General features: G+C 38.0%; 1 protein-coding gene across 1 annotated transcript in view; it reads left to right on the top strand.

Annotated features, from left to right (window-relative positions):
* Positions 1-15,397, top strand: part of pkd1l3 (polycystic kidney disease 1-like 3) — a 39,420-nt gene extending 24,023 nt beyond the window's left edge. The window contains exons 17-20 of the mRNA XM_028809769.2: positions 1,047-1,254; positions 1,848-2,070; positions 9,007-9,085; positions 14,874-15,397. Of these exons, the coding sequence (XP_028665602.2) occupies positions 1,047-1,254; positions 1,848-2,070; positions 9,007-9,085; positions 14,874-14,893 (530 nt within the window). The 3' untranslated portion in view covers positions 14,894-15,397. The remainder of the gene's footprint in view (positions 1-1,046; positions 1,255-1,847; positions 2,071-9,006; positions 9,086-14,873) is intronic.
* The last annotated feature ends 2,009 nt before the right edge of the window (positions 15,398-17,406 follow it).

The raw sequence follows: 17,406 nt of genomic DNA, 5'->3' as shown, positions 1-17,406 counted from the left end.
AAGCGTCCCGGGGGAAGTATTGAGCTGCCCATGGTTGATCCCCCGGAACAGATGCAACAGGGGCATCCATGCCGGGCATGGTACCCGGCTGTCCATCACACTATTTTTATGTGATTTTGTGTATTCTCTTTAGTTCATCCCTCCCTTGTGTTTACTCATATAATAAAAGTTAATTTTTGCTTGTTTGTCTCTCCTTCACTTTATTCTGAATATGTGGACACTAAAAGGGTGCTCCTATCCAGTTGTCCTGGTCCCAACAATTGATGCAGTTTCAAAGTGTTGCCAGACTTGAATTTGAAGGGGCAGGTTGTTCTGTTTTTTGAGTATTTCTTTGAGGCAATTCACAAATGCCTTCTGTCATTTCACTGTCCAGAGTTATGGCAGAAAATGTAAGTGACGTAATTACATGTTTGTATGTATTTCTAGGCCATTTAAACGTGAGCTAGTTACCCATTCTTGTGTTACAGTATATGGGGTCATTGCTGCCATTGTCAGTGTAACATTTAATACACAGTATTTGTTTTACAACAGATATAGGCTGACCACATGAATGTACAGTAATCAAAGACCTCAATCATTTATTATAAAAATCTTGAGCAAAGAGATATACTAAACACACATTAATTTATCCATCCTGCATCCTAGTAAGGGTTGCAGAACAATAAATACATTGAAATGAAAACTCACACAGTCACAGGTGCAGGAAACATACAACCCTTCTAATTATTTTGCCAGTATGATCTATAAAAATTATGTCTTTCGATTAATTTCTAACCTATAATTTTGAATTGCTGTAACTATATACTGCATAAACCATAGCTTGAAAAACTGACGTGAACCTCTCCTTGATGCCTTTGATGCTCTGCCTGAATAATCTATTTATTACACTATTACACCCAGCTCTTTAGAAAGGTTTTCAGTGTTGTCTACAATGTTTTAACCCCCCCCCCCCCCCATAACAGAAGAAACAAATAGTAGCCCCTGTTTGGATTTTACTACTGCACTAAGAGAAACCGTATTTAATAGCTTCTTTTTTTGATTTCTAGGGAACATGGACGATCCAAACAGCAGTGATCCCCACTGGATCTACTGTAGCCGCTACTTGTACAACAGAATGCAGCACATTTCCACATGCCTGGAGGAGTTGGGACCAATGTCATTTTGCTCTGATGAGAATTACAGATACTCACACCAAAGATTAACACAGATGGCACAGCAAGTGGCAAAACTAGTGTCAAGTTACTGCCCACAGATGTAAGACAACATTTATCAATATTCTTAATATGTTATGTCACACATGTTCTGTTCACAATTTTGGAAAATATTTTAAACACATTTGTGGTATCGGCTTTAATGACATGCTGATCATTTTAATACAGCAAATGTTATATTACTTAGTAATTCAAAATGGCCTCTACCTGTCCCTTTGTTGTCTGTTATTTTGTATTTGAATCTTACTACCAGTTTTTGAATTAAATTTTGGAGTCCATGCTGGTCACCCTCTATGGGACTGCTAAAGGACTGGTGAAAGCTTGTCCTCATGACATTTCTAATTCTGAGCAGCATGCTAAGTGTTTGAATGGTTACACCTCGGTGCTGCCAGCCTGATTTATTTCAGCTTAGATAACTGTCATTCATAATTTATTCATCATTTTCTGTCTTAACTAAAGAGTCCAATGCCAGATGAAAGGTATACCGGTGCTCTATAAGAATGATCCTTGGTATGTTGTAGAATCATGTCAGTCCTTTGATTTTTCTTCTTACTTGAAAACATGAGTGGTCATTGTACATTTAATAAGAAAGGTACACTAAATTGTACACTAAACATCTTATTTTTCTTTGTTTAGACCGTCTGCTGAAGTGAAGCCTCCCAAACGCCCATGCTGTACCTGCCGATTGCCTTGGTGGTTTGTTTTTGTTGGATGGGCTCTGCTATTAACAATCAGTGTTGTCTCTACATTTTTTACTTTGTTATATGGCTTTGTTTATGGAAAAGATTTGTCTATCAAGTGGGTCTTATCCATGGGGTTGTCTTTGTTTCAGAGCATCTTCATACTTCAGCCATTAAAGGTACAGTTGAACATCAGTTTCAATTTTTCTTCATTTCCAGTATCCCAGTAATGTAGCTCTAAAGACAACCTTTGAGATAATGAAATATTTTATGAGACACAATTAACATTTAAGATCTGTACTTTTATATAATGTCAAGGCAATATTGAATGTACTGCTTCTTTACAACTCCAACTTGATTCCTTAATCCTTCACTGTGTGTGTGCTCCCGACATGTAGATACAAGTCTTCTAAAGGTGCAGGTACTCCCAATTTTCTTCCACATTCCAAAGATGGCGTTACATTAATCAGAGATTTGTCTTTGTGGGTGAATGCATGAGCATGCCTTGAAATAGACTGGTGTCCCATCCAGGGTTGGCTCCTAGTTTGTGCCTAAAGCTGTTTTTGTATGCTCAATCCTGTAGCAGACAAGATAAGCCCAAAAAAAGAGACACGGATAGATCCTGTTTCACTCATTTAGTTATTTTCATAACCCGCCTACTGTGTTCTACTACAGCTTAAACTGGTATCGATTTTAGTGCCAAAGAGCAGAAGGCAGTAGCTGAAGTTGAACGTGACCTCAGACCAAATAACATCACTGGGCACACTCATTCATACACATACTGTACATTCATCAAACTTTATGGTGTATCACAAAGAATGTTCTTTATAAGCAAATAGTGAAGCACATAGAGCACATAAAACGTGCTGATTCTAGAGACATCAGCTAATTCCAAAGAATTACAATGGACAGGGGATCCAGATGCAAAGTAGTGGAGGAGTTATTTTGGAAAAATGATCACTTTTTCTGGAATTTACTGTTGTTGTATAATTCCTACTGAGTACTGACTGACTTTTATGAGTTGTGCTCATTGCAGACAGCAACCATGTTGATTTACTGTAAATGAAATTCTCCACGCTGACCTTCACTTCAGTGCATAATAATACATTCACTCACACTGAGCTTGCTCTTCATGAAAACATACGTTAAGACATGATGTAAGCTAGCACGTGGAACACATGTACAGGGTGGTCCAGATATAATTATGCAATTATTGCATTGCATTGCATTAAAAGTTGCATAGTATAGTATCTGATGGATATGGAGATACCAAACAGACTCAGTAGAACAGCCAAACATATGTGGAAAGCCCTCCAAATTACTGAGTTCAGGTGTTTCAGCCTTAGCCATTGTTATCAGGTGCATAAATTCAAGCACATAACCATGCAGTCTCAAATGACAAACATTTGCAGCAGATTGGGTCAAACTGAAGAGCTCAGTGACTTCAAATGTGACACTGTCATACAATGCCACCTTAGCCACAGGTCAGTGCGTGAAATTTCTGCTCTGCTGTAAGTGCTATTATTGTAAAGTGGAAGCGTCTAGGAGCAACAACAGCTCATCTACAATGTGGTAGGCCACATAAACTCACAGAGTAGGGCCACAGAGTGTTGAAGAACATAAAAATCACCCACTCTCTGTTCCATCATTCACAGCCTCTGGAAGAAAAATCAGTTCAAAAACTGTGTGTTGGGTGCTTCATGAAATGGGTTTCATGGCCGAGCAGCTGCACACAAGCCTAAGATCACTATACACAATGCCAAGCATCGACTAGAGTGATGAAAAGCATGCCACCATTAGAATACAGAGCAATGAAAACATGTTCTCTGGAGTGATGAATCACACTTCACTGTCTGGAAGATGCCTAAAAAGCTCCACCATTCAGATTGCATAGTGCCTACTGTGAAGTTTTGAGAGGAGGAATAATGGTCTATGGATATTTTTCATGGTTTGGGCTAGGCCGCTTGGTTCCAGTGTATGGTACCTTTAATACTACAGCATACAAAGACATTTTAGGCAATTGTGCATTCCTAACTTTGTGGTAACCGTTTGTGAAAGGCCCTTTTCTGTTCAAACCTGACTGTGCCTCTGTGCACAAAGCCAGGTCCATAAAGACATGGTGTGAAGGAACTCAAGTGGCCTGCACAGAGCCCTGACCTCAACTTTAATGGACATCTTTGGGACATCTTTCTAAGCCGCTTTTTGATTACAAGTTGCCTGAAGAAGGGGCCTAAGCGGCCTAGAAAGCTTGCATATAGTAATCTGTTTAGTTAGCCAATAAAAGGTGTAATTTTGCCTGACTTCTTATTGCATCCATTATGGCTAACACAGTACAACATCCTACTACAATTAAATTGCCACAAATTCCCACAGACACACTCTAGGATCTTGCAGAAAGCCTTCCAAGACAAGCTCACATAGGTGTGACAGTCAAGTATCCACAAAAATTTATTTTTGCCTCACAGGCAACATTTGAGTTTGGCTCAATGGCACTCAGTTGAGACCATGACTGACATATGTAATATCTGATTGATCTGGAGGTGCCAGACATACAGTACTTACTAACCTACCTTGCAAAACTGTCATGTAAAGGAATAAATTCTTGTGTAGTACACTGAAAAAAGTATAACCTCCATTCAACTTAAAATAATTAAGGTAATGATTCACACTTAATATTTTCAATCTGAACCAATATAATTCTTTTTATCTTATTGAACCCACAATTTTTATGTTGAGGCAAATCATTTAGAGTGATTGGGTGTAATTCACTTATTTTATACTGAAGTAAATCTATTTTTTAAATTGTTACAATTTAAAATGGTTTATTGGTCGTAACCTGCTTTTATGATATTAGAAATATTATGAACATAACACATTTCAAAGCTGTACTTTTTATATTTATTTAAAAATCTACTGCAAATTCACAAGCATTTTGCAGTGTAAATATTAAATATACAACAAAAAATTATTAAATGTTTCTACAGTTTTGTTGAAAGTATGTTTCATTATGAGTTCTTATACTTAAAATTAACAGTTGAGAAACAGGGTTACTTCCAGAAATCCTTCATTATAAAAGTCTGCTGCTGAAAATGACCAGACCTGCATAGCCACGTCCACTCCACTCAGGAAAGTGTTCTTCTTTTCTAGCAGTTGGAAAGCCAGCACGCTGGAAAGTTCGACCGGAAAAATATACAAACAGCCCCTCCTACACAGCACACGAACAACCTAAAATATTAGGTTAACTGAAATAGGATTTTTATGTTTATTCCCTCCACCATAACTTACACATTTTTTACTTTGATTGAGATCTGAAATCAAATATTTCAAGCTACAACACTAAATGACAAATCTTAAGTTGCTTGAAAGAGAAAATTTACGTTGAATGAACAACATCAATGTTATACTTTTTTTAGTGTATGAGATGGGAAGTCGTACACAGAATAAAAAGTTAGAATGACCACCTTGGAAATGATCCAACATGTAGTACAAAGAACAAAGCCCTATTACTTCAGCCTTAGCTAGTCCCTAGACTGAAATCTTCAAATCATTAAAGGAGATTGAAAATCTTACCTATCGTTTTTTTCTACTTTTTTGATGTTTTCAAATATTCTGATTACCATTGTGCCAAAAAGGCCTCTATGGTTTTCACATTTTGTTTCCAAAGGAAGCGCATGAAATGCATACAGTATATAATAACTATGTTTAGCCTGTTAGTTAACAGATAGAAAAATGATCACCATTGATCAAATATATGCTGTATTATTTTTTGTTGTACATATTTACAGAGTCATTCATAAGGTGCTACTTTCATATCATTCACTGCACTTGTTAAAAAAAAAAGAAATTCAATAAAGAAGAAGCTGACGAGAAACAGTAAAATAAATTTAAGAGTCCAGTACTATAATGAATAGTGGAGTCCATCTCCGAGAGTGAATGACTAACTCTAAAAAGCAAAAGAGAAGCAGAGAGCCTTCAGCGTTCACTTAAAGGGTATAACTGAGGGAGCAGACTAAGGGTTTCACTTAAATCAGCACCATAAACACTTGGGGAGCAAGAAGCCTGGCCTTAGCTGTTTCACAGATTTACCTGCTTGGTAAGAGGCACACACTCAGCTCCAAAGGGGTCTTAGTGGTAAGAGCTGCAACTCCTATAAATGCTACTTCATGGCCTGTGATGCTTTGCTGAAACAAAAAGTGCACTGAAATTTTGGATTTTACTGCTTAATTTTTCATTATATGCTCTGATAGTTTACTTTAAAAATAATTTCTTCAGGGGTGGGGGTTGATTTATTTCGAACCTTTTTCTTTTTGTAAAACTCGATTTATGTGTATGGAGTGTTATTTGATTTTTAAAAAATTAAATGAAATTAAAAAAAATAATGAATAAATTAAAATGATTTCTTATAATCAGTCAGACCATAGTTTACCCTTCCCCACTCTGCTAGATCTACACAAATAACTCAACAGTTTATACAACAACCTGATCAGAAGAACGGTGAATACATCTAAAATATAGTAAGGCGTAATCATTAATCTATACTAATAAAAGGCAAAGCCGTCACTGACTGACTGACTGACTCACTGACTGACTGACTCACTCATCACTAATTCTCCAACTTCCCGTGTAGGTAGAAGGCTGAAATTTGGCAGGCTCATTCCTTACTGCTTACTTACAAAAATTAGGCAGGTTTCATTTCGAAATTCAAAGCGTAATGGTCATAACTGGAACATATTTTTTGTCCATACACTGTAATGGAGGAGGCGGAGTCACGTATCGTGTCATCACGCCTCCTACGTAATCACGTGAACTAAAAACAAGGAAGAGATTTACACCACGAGTCGCACGCGGGAACGAAGGTAAATGACGTTAATTTTTGACTGTTTTTTAATACTGTGTAAGCATACATATTAACACATGTGCAATTAAACGTGTGCATTTACGGGGTGATTTCTCAGGCTTAAAAGCTCACCTTTTATCAAACGCGGGAACAAAGGTAACTGACGTTGTTCACTGTCTTTTAATACTGTGTAACCATACATATTAACACATGTCCAATTAAACGTGTGCATTTACGGGGTGATTTCTCAGGCTTAAAAGCTCGCCTTTTACTAAAAAGGTAAATGCAAAACTATTTTCAATCAGTTTATTGAAACGCTCCCGTTAAGGATTACAATAACATATTCGCGAGATAAAAGAACGAAGTAGGGGGAAATGGAGGAAGAGCCGCAAACAGCGAAGAGCAAAAAATTAATTAAACAATTGAGAACGGAGCGAGTTAAGCATACAAGCATGTTCATAAGGGAAACAAAGCACGGTGTAAAACGTAAGTTTAAATTAAGTTTATAGAAACGCTCCTGCTGCGGATTGCAATAACATATTCGCGAGATAAAAGTTTAATGAGAAGACACGAGGTATAAACGAACCACACGCCGTGGCGCAACGTTAGGGGCAACAGTTTCAACCATTCTATGATCTGCTTCTCGCAAGTGAAAGACGGCACATGGCGGATGTTAGCCGACTTGCTGACCGCAACGTTAGGGGCTTCAACTATGGCGCTGACGCCACATCTCAGTGCCAACACTTTGCAGACTCTACTTAAAAGACACGCCCTCCTCACTGGACAGTTAAAACGATGACATCAAGTATTACCCAATCAAAAGTAGGAAAGGAGGCATCTTCATAAAATGCGTGTGGGATGATTTGCATGAGACGCTGCTTTAAAAAAAAAATGATAAAAAAAATACGGGATAAATCCCGTCCAGTATTGATTCAAAACGGGACGCGCAATTTCATTCTCAAACGCGGCACGATTCTGTATTTTAAAGGACGGGTGCCAACCCTACAGTGCCAGGTAACCACCCATACAATCAGATTGTGATTCAGACTAGGAATGCAATGAATGTAATTACCCCGATCTACATACAAGGCGAAAGTCTTGCAACATTCAAAGATGATGGTTTGGGATAAGTACACCATACAACATAAAACAGCTTATGAAGCCTTGAACCGAAAAAAGCAAGATCTCAGAGATCGTAAAAAAAAAAATAGGAGGTAATGTCGTTTTACTCGCTGTAGATTTTAGTGAAACATTACCAGTTATTCCACGAGGGAGACCAGCAGATGAACTCAACGCGTGTTTAAAATCCATGCTTCTCCCACGCTCGGTTATATGTCGCGTGTTCTCGGGTAGGTGCACCAAAAAATGTATACATTTAAGCATGTAATGGGCAAACAAAAAATGAGGTATACCCGAAGGCACTGCAGTAGTACTTCATGTAACTTTACTTCTTAAATGTTAATGTTTTACTGTTTAATAATTTATACGCTTCTTATATGTTGTTCAAATTCTTTTATCAAAATACCACTGACAGCGCAATGCATGATAACATGGAGTGAATACACCATACGCATCCGCCCACGGCTGCCCTGCTGTGCGCAGATACGAGTTGATTCTACAATAAAATAAAATAAAGATAAAAAGAGTAAAACAATCATCACCCATAAAGCGTGTGTGTGTGTATATATGTGTATATATATATGTTGATATGTGGATGTGTATATGTATATATATATATATATATATATATATATATATATATATATATATATATATATATATATGTAGATATGTATATATATGTGTATATGTATATGTATATATATGTTTATATGTGTGTGTGTGTATTTTATATATATAAAACACAGCAACACTCATAACAATGACAACACAATTACATTGACAATCATGTTACGTTATTTTTAAAATGTTTCCTTTTTTTTTTCATAACCTCTTTAACACACTACTTCTCCGCTGCGAAGCGCGGGTATTTTGCTAGTTCATAAATATAGGGCTAAATAGGCATCATTTTGTAGCTAATGCACCTTCTTAAAATTCTCCACTGTTGCAAGCACCCAGCCAACCCCTCACACACCAAATCTTCACTGTTCCTATTTGACCTCCTGGATGTCTCTTATTTATATTCAATATTCAACAATAATACTTACAGAAAAAGAAATGCAGTCAGTGCCCAAAATTTCATACAGTAACTCGTAAGAAGCCACTACTGGCATTTTAACATAAATTTGTTTGTTTTTTTTTTTTACCTGTCCACAAGGTTGTTTTCCTAGCAATCTTCTTTGCACTGATTGTTAAAAAGGTGGAGGAAGAGGAAGAAGTGGAGACTCTTCTCTTAGGTGAGGCCTGAAATGTAAATGTAATATTAAGGAACCTGAATTTTGCTTTGGTGCCTACAGTACAGCTAGCTGTACTCATGTCTCTTTCTTTGATATCCAACTGTAATTTGCTTTAAGCTTTCAAGGATAAGAAATGCTTGAATTTAATTCCCAACTTTAGAACAGAGGCATTCAAAACAATACCCTCAAATGTTATATTGCTTTAAATAGGGAATACATTGTGTTTAACCATTTTTTACAAAGTGTGTAGAAGGTCTCATTATTTAATGTCATGCCATCAAAGCTCTCAATGGGAGCTCTTATTTGTGCTGTTCCATGAAGTGGCACGTATTGTTTTGTCCTGGAAAAGTATCCATTTTATCTTTACCTGTTTTGTACTGGAAGTCCTTACATAAAAAAGAGACACACAACATTAAACAATGCTAATATAACATAAAGTACCAGGCAACACCCTGCACCTTAGTCACACTCCACTATCTATTGCTCAAACTCCTCAACAAATGTCTCTCTATTATAATAAAAAATCTTGGGACAAGACTTGACTTTTTTATAGAGATACTTTCATGTCTGCGAGACGAGACTTTGTGCCAAGAGATGGCAAAGTTGTACATTGTAAAGAATTCAAAAACGTTGGCATGATACAAATGCAGAGCAGGTTAGAGATAATGAAAGTACTAAAATTCAAAAGTCTCAAAAAAATTATAGTAAAGATCACATTAGTGCAAACAAACAGAAATTATTACTCTGTGAAATAACGGAACAGCGAAAAGAGATTGAATATATTGTTTGGATTTAAACTTTAAGTCAGAGACTTGTAGATCATCTAATTCGTGTTGCCATCAGGGAAAAGTAGAGTTTCTTCCCAATGAAGAGGCGTATCCCCGAGAATTAAAAGAGTTGTTGTTTGGTGAAAGTGAAATCCACATACGCGAGAAACAGAGATGCGAAGTGGCTGGCGCATAGCACAGGCCGGCGGGGGGTTGGCGATTGAGGCAAGAATGGGGCAAAGCTCTCTAGTATCCCCCCCAAAAAAAAGTTGTGTCCCTGTAACCCCCCCAGCATGTTATGAATCTGATCAGAGATTAGATAAGGGAGCACACAGGCTAGAAGTCTAACAAAATCACTTCTTTTACAGGTTAATTAATTACATGTATGTAGAGCTTTTCCAATTCATCAAAGCATTTTACATAGGCATTGAGGACCACTTCAGCAACCACCAATGTTTAGAAAAATAGATAGATAGATACTTTATTAATCCCAAGGGGAAATTTAGCAAAATGATAACTGATGGCTAAAAAGATCTAGAACAGATGCCCCCTTAATACCTGGCACTAACATGCGATTGATTTGTATCTGGATTGTATCCATATATAACTTAACCAGATTACATTTATATCTGGCATTAAAATACATCTCCAGTGTCCACACTGCTTCCAATATCACCTTCTGTGCACAACATGAAATTTGCTTCTGCTTTCTTGTTTCGTGTAACCGTAAAAGCATTTGGACTTACACTTGTGCTAAATGTGGTTCTTTTCATTTCTGTCCACCTCTGAATGTGGTCCGAGTGATTCAATCACAATCTGATCACGAGTGCACTTCCACCTGCATTTTTTTGATCTGCTGATACTCTGTTGTGATCATGCCAAATGTAAAGACCTCTGAAGGCCTGGAGATCAAGAAAGATTTACTTGCCATTTTATTAGGCGCACTAAACCAATAGAAAGCTAGAGTTCCATTTGCACTCAGGAAAACTTGTAATGATCAAGCCATGGGCCCAGAAAGGTATAAAAACAGCAATACAGCCATGGTGGCCATTGTGACTCAAACATGTCCTGCGTTTGCCTGGGGATGGTTCTCTATTCCAAATTTGGATGCTCACTTGGATCAAAAACTGGTTATTTGGTAGCTAATACATTATGACTTGATTTGAATTGAGTGTCATATTTCTGATACTGTTACAATCCTGATATGAAAGTGCTCACCACAGATATCCAAGTACACTAGCCAGCAGGATGTATCCATGGAGCAAATTTTATTTCTACCTGAGTGAGATTGTGATCTACCAGGGACCTGTATTTGTCAGACCTGGTGATGCTTTTTCCAGTCCTTCCATGTGATGTGTTTGATTCTGTGACATCAGCTGCCTTACTCCACCATGAAAAGGCTATATTCTATGGAAGGTCAATCAACATTTATAGACCTTAAGATCTCTTAAAATGAATTTCATATGTCGGAAAATGTGTCTTTTTTTAAGACTAGGGGACCCTATCCTCTGCTCACTTCGCTTGCCAACCCCCAGGCGAGCGCTATGCGCCAGCCACTTCACAGATCTGCCGCTCGCATATGGGGAAGTGGATGTACAATTTAAACAGATTGTTATTTTCATGGAAATTGTTACATATGCATAATAGAACTAACTATTTTACATTACAGCAAGTAATTAACCATAGTAAAAAATAGCTAAATGTAATAAATTGGAAGAAAATTATGTTTCATGTTGCGTTAGAGGTATTCGTTATATTATACATTTTCATTCTGTTTGGCTTTGAAATTACCACACAAATACTTTTTAAACGTACACTTTTACTGTAAAACTTCAGTAAAAAAATATTTTGAATGAACTTTTCGTCAATTTCACATTGAATTTTGATTCCGTGTTTGGACTTACATCGTGACAACACAACATATAACTGCCCGTGAGTGAATATCGTTCCTTTTTCTCTAATAAATAATCCGACTTTTTTGAATGTTTGTCCCTGTGATTTGTTAATTGTCATAGCAAAATCTATTCTAACTGGCAACTGTAAATGTTTTAATACGAATGGCATATCAAGATCTCCCTTGGTGTCTAATGTTATCCACGGAAAATGTACTACATTACCTTTCTCACCTGTTAAAATTTTACATGTCAGAATTGTTCGAGAGCATAGTCTATTGATACACATTTAACCCATTTGCTGTGTAACTGATCAACAATTTTCACATTAATTCATTTGACTTCATCATTTCTCGGTGGTAGGATTACCTGTGTACTCATGTCTTCTGTTGAAAACCCTTTGGGATGAAATTCTTCAATAAGATTTGGACATAATAAGTCTTCTTTTATTGGGAACTTAAAGTGAGGAAAACTTAAAAATTTGTAAGAGCTGAGAGAGCAGGAACAAAAGCATTCACACGAATGAGAGGTGAGAGGACCATGGGCGTGATTGAGAGGATGGCGGGACTTGAAAAAATCTCTTGGCAATAGTCTCGTCTCAAGATTTTCTTTTATAATAGAGAGATATCCTAAATACATTTTAATATATTTCTAATACATTTAAAGATATCTTGAAGTGATGCATTGTTCCTTTAGAGATATCTCAAGTGCATTTTATGATGTCTCAAAATAAATAACTGTCCGTGCATTTTGAGATATCTCACATATTGTAAGTCTGTAGGAAATTTCTGAAATTTAATTCAATCTATCTCAAGATATCTCAAAATTATTTCCTATGAAGTTGGCAATGTTTTCAAAGGGATCATCCTAAAATATCTTAAAATGAATTTGAAGTATCTTGAATCATACTGGAAATGATTTTAAAATATCTTGAAATGCATTTAACTTATCTGGAAATGTACAAGTGGCTATTTTAAGATATCTTGAAAAGTATTTAAGATACCTTAAAATGCCCTGGATGTTATTTTAAGGTGTCTGGAAATATCATGAAAATATCTTCAACTGTATTTTAATGTATCTTCACATTGACTCAAATTAAGGTATGGATATTTCAAATTCTTTTCATTATATCTTAAAATCCAATTCAGGTATCTGTACATGTTTTTCAGGACATGTCAAATTGTCTTTCAATCTATCACAAATACAAATTGTATTTTTAAAAAGAAAAAAACTTGTGTGTGTGTGTGTATATATATATATATATATACAGTATATGTTGTAACAGTAGCGTTGTATAGCACCAGACCCAGCACAGACTCACACGGAGGCACGTATAAAATAACACAAAAATGTTGATTTTCTTCACCTGTGGGGCACGTCTTCCCCATGAACACCACAGGCACAACACAGTCCCAAAATAAGCACAAACCACAACCAAACCAAAACACGCCCTTCTGGCATCACCACTCCTCTCTTGAAGCTTAGTCCTCCTCCTCCCGACTCTGGCTCTCGAGTGGTGGTGGCTGGCCCTTTTTATAGCCCACCCGGAAGCGTTCCAGGTGCTTGACCACCTGGTGCTAATTGCACTTCCGGGTGGGGCTGAAGATTCGTCCAGCCGGGCTGTTGACTCTATGCAGCTCCCCCTAGTGGCCATCTGAGCTCCCAACCAGGCTGTGGAAGACTCCATCTCCCATGGAGCCCTGCGGGAACCTGAGGCACCATCGTCAGCCAGGGAGTCTGCCACCAAGCATCCTGGGGGAGGTATTGAGTAGTTCATGGTTGCTCCCCTGGACTATGTGTAGAAGGGCATGGGACCTGGCCGCCTACCACAATATATATATATATAGTGGACACCAGGAGGTGCACAACTCCCCAAACACCCAAAACCACAGACACCATGACACAAGTTCAGCACAATACACGTTTATTCAGCTGTGAGAAGCACTTTTGTCTCGTTTCCCTCACAGTATAATAAGCACAATAAGCACAAGCAGTCTCTTTCTCTTCTGTTTCTTGTCCACCTCCACTCCTTCTCCCGCAAGCTTTGTCCTCCACCTCCTGACTCTGGCTCCCTGAATGGAGTGAGGCAGCTCCTTTCATAGAGCACCTGAAAGTGCCTGAGGTGTCCAATGATCTCCATCCAGGTGTACTTCCAGGTGTGGTTCAGCCATTTGCCTTTGCGCCCCCTGGCCGTGGCCACACGCCCCAGCTGTGTTGAGCTTCCATGCCTGTGGCACCGTAGCAATCCAGGGGGCTGCCCTCTGTCATTCCGGGAGAGGTATTGACCCATGCAAGCTCCTTCCCCAAATCATTTCATTACAAAGATGTCCCAGCAGGAAATTTCACAGTAAGTGATTCTGAGATATTTCAGATATATTAAAATGCATGCAAAATCAGTCTGAAATATCTTAACATTTATCTGAGCTATCATGAAATGTACAGGAAGTTATTTTGAAACATCTGAAAATATATTTGAGATATCCTGAAATGCATCTGAAATTTCTCAAAATGTACTGCAAATATCTTAAAATGTAAAGGAACATGTTTTGAGGTATCTTGAAATCAGTTTCTCATATCTGAAAAGGTGAACTGCGTCTTAAGATGTCTGAAGGGATATCCCTAAACGTTAACTCATTTTGCCATCATATGCCTCTCTTGGCACTGTTCCTATGGGCCGTTGCCCTTTAATTAGATTACTGGGGTCCTTTTTCATGAATGGTCTATTTTTGACCACCATAACAGTGATGTCTCTTGTCTGGCGACCCCTGAGACAAAGCTGCACCAGACTTGTGGTTCCTGGTACACTGACGGTGCTGTGTCAGGTGCCACTACTATGCCATATTCAAGGCTGTTTTGAGTCTGTTCTGTTTCTCCCCCAAACACAATATGTGCCTGCCTTCCCAGCTGCTTTACCTGGCACTGCCTGCTTGTTCAAACAAGGGAGATGCCGTCACAGATTGAGAAGTCAGCAGTGTGCCCAGGTCAGTGTGCTGGGTAATTAAAGGCTACTTGACAGTGTATTCAGGAGGCTTGTAACATGCCAGGCTTATTTGTAAGACTACATAAGTATGCTTCCAACATCTTGGAAGTCTGCAATGATCCTACTGACTCTTGCTATTGGTATTGCAGGTGCTACTGGGACTCCATGATGCCCACCACATACCTGAAAGAAAGCTATGAAAACATATAGATCTGCAAAGTGGAACATGGATGGAGAAAGCACTTCAGCCATGTTCAGAAGCAACAATGGACCTCAGCAGCTGACCCTATTGTTGTTATTTTTACAGTATGTTAGTCACATTTTGACATTTATATATATATATATATATATATATATATATATATATATACATATATAGCATTCTAAACATAGCCAATTTTATTTTGTTTCTATTTTTCTTTCATTAAATGGTTTCAATGAAATATGTATTCATGTTATAGAGCAGTGAGCAAAACTAATATCAGATCAGCGGCTTATTAAGAAAATTATAAAATCATATTTTCTCTGAATATTTACTATATGTTTACCCTTTCTGTTCTGTATAAGTTATTCTAATTCTAATGTTTCCTGTACAGTTTTTATTTGAAGCAATATTACTTCAAATTAATTTTGCCAACTGATCATAAAATAAAATCTGAAGAGTCAGAAATTCCTGGCCGGCCTTTCCTTTACTAAACCCTTGGGATTGTTTTGCATTTTCTCACACAACAGGTGATGTCCTCCTGTGTCATCTTGCGCCGTCAGATTCCATTATTCTGGAACTGAAAACACAAAGTTTGTGATCAATTATCCAAAATACACACATCATTTAGAGAAAAAAAAATAAGGACGTATTTTGTGTATTGGGGAGTTCACATGCTTATCCAAGCTGCCACTGAGTACAAGGCAAGAAATCTGAGAATCACGGGGTGCACTTATTCACTTTTAGCCCAAGCATGTATATCTTTGAGGTGAGGGAAGAAGATAGATAGATAGATAGATAGATAGATAGATAGATAGATAGATAGATAGATAGATAGATAGATAGATAGATAGATAGATAGATAGATAGATAGATAGATAGATAGATAGATAGATAGATAGATAGATAGATAGATAGATAGATAGATACTTTATTAATCCCAATGGGAAATTCACAAAAATTCACAGAAAGCAGAGTTACAGAAGAAACCCCATACAGAGAGAACATAAAAAATCCACACACCCAATGACCGGCCAGGAGACTGGACTCCGATTCAAGGACCAGGAAGACAGCAGCCCTGACCCTTCATATTATTAGAATGATACAGCAGCTTATAATGAATTTACCGTTCCTCTTTCCTTCAAAATGTGAAGCTTTCACTGCTTTGACTTGATAAGATGAATGACCTACACATAACCAGATTTAGAGGGGAACACCCTGAAAAGAGAAGAGAGTTTGTCTGTGTATCCCTTTAATAAAGATTTAAGGAGGAAAAATAGCAAACGTTGTTACAGATTTATTAGAGGTTTATGTTCAGAATATTTTCATGTACTGGTATTGTTTTTGCTTTGTAACATGTAATAATGCTGTTGAAGTGATGGCCTAGATACCAGTCCATCACAGGGTACACATCAAAGTGGTCAATCTAACTGTTACCTTGTTAAAGAAAAACTCACCCATACATCTGGAGAAAACCTATGCACACAAATTAAACCCACAATGCTGACTTCATTTGGTAGCAGTAGTACCCTCTGCAGCACTCGTATCTCAGCAAATGGATGGGTTGTAAAGGAAATGTTCAGGGTCTGCATGTATCATTAATAATTAATATGCAGATTCTCAACACAGTTCATCTTCAGACCCATTTACCCTAATCCAGGGTCACAGGGGGTCAGAGCTTATCCTGGCAGCACTGGGTGCAGGGTGCGGTGATCCATGCTTATCTGGGCACTGCAGGGCCCACTCATACAACCACAACAGGGCCAGTTGGGCATCACCAGGTGAGAAATCCATACTGACATGGAGAGAACAAGCAGCCTCCACACATACAACATTCAGGCCCAGGATCTGAACCAAGAACATGGTATCCATAAATGGCAACACTACCCATTGTGCCACCCTAGTTACGGTGCATCCGGAAAGTATTCACAGCGCATCACTTTTTCCACATTTTGTTATGTTACAGCCTTATTCCAAAATGGATTCAATTCATTTTTTCCTCAGAATTCTACACACAACACCCCATAATGACAACGTAAAAAAAGTTTACTTGAGGTTTTTGCAAATTTATTAAAAATAAAAAAACTGAGAAATCACATGTACATAAGTATTCACAGCCTTTGCTCAATACTTTGTCGATGCACCTTTGGCAGCAGTTACAGCCTCAAGTCTTTTTGAATATGATGCCACAAGCTTGGCACACCTATCCTTGGCCAGTTTCGCCCATTCCTCTTTGCCGCACCTCTCAAGCTCCATCAGGTTGGATGGGAAGCGTCGGTGCACAGCCATTTTAAGATCTCTCCAGAGATGTTCAATCGGATTCAAGTCTGGGCTCTGGCTGGGTCACTCAAGGACATTCACAGAGTTGTCCTGAAGCCACTCCTTTGATATCTTGGCTGTGTGCTTAGGGTCGTTGTCAATGTGAAAGATGAACCGTCGCCCCAGTCTGAGGTCAAGAGCGCTCTGGAGCAGGTTTTCAT

The sequence above is a fragment of the Erpetoichthys calabaricus genome, chromosome 9, assembly GCF_900747795.2.
Source record: "Erpetoichthys calabaricus chromosome 9, fErpCal1.3, whole genome shotgun sequence".
Lineage (NCBI taxonomy): Eukaryota > Metazoa > Chordata > Cladistia > Polypteriformes > Polypteridae > Erpetoichthys > Erpetoichthys calabaricus.
The sequence above is the reverse complement of the archived record's forward strand: the minus strand, read 5'-3'. Positions and strand labels throughout refer to the sequence as shown.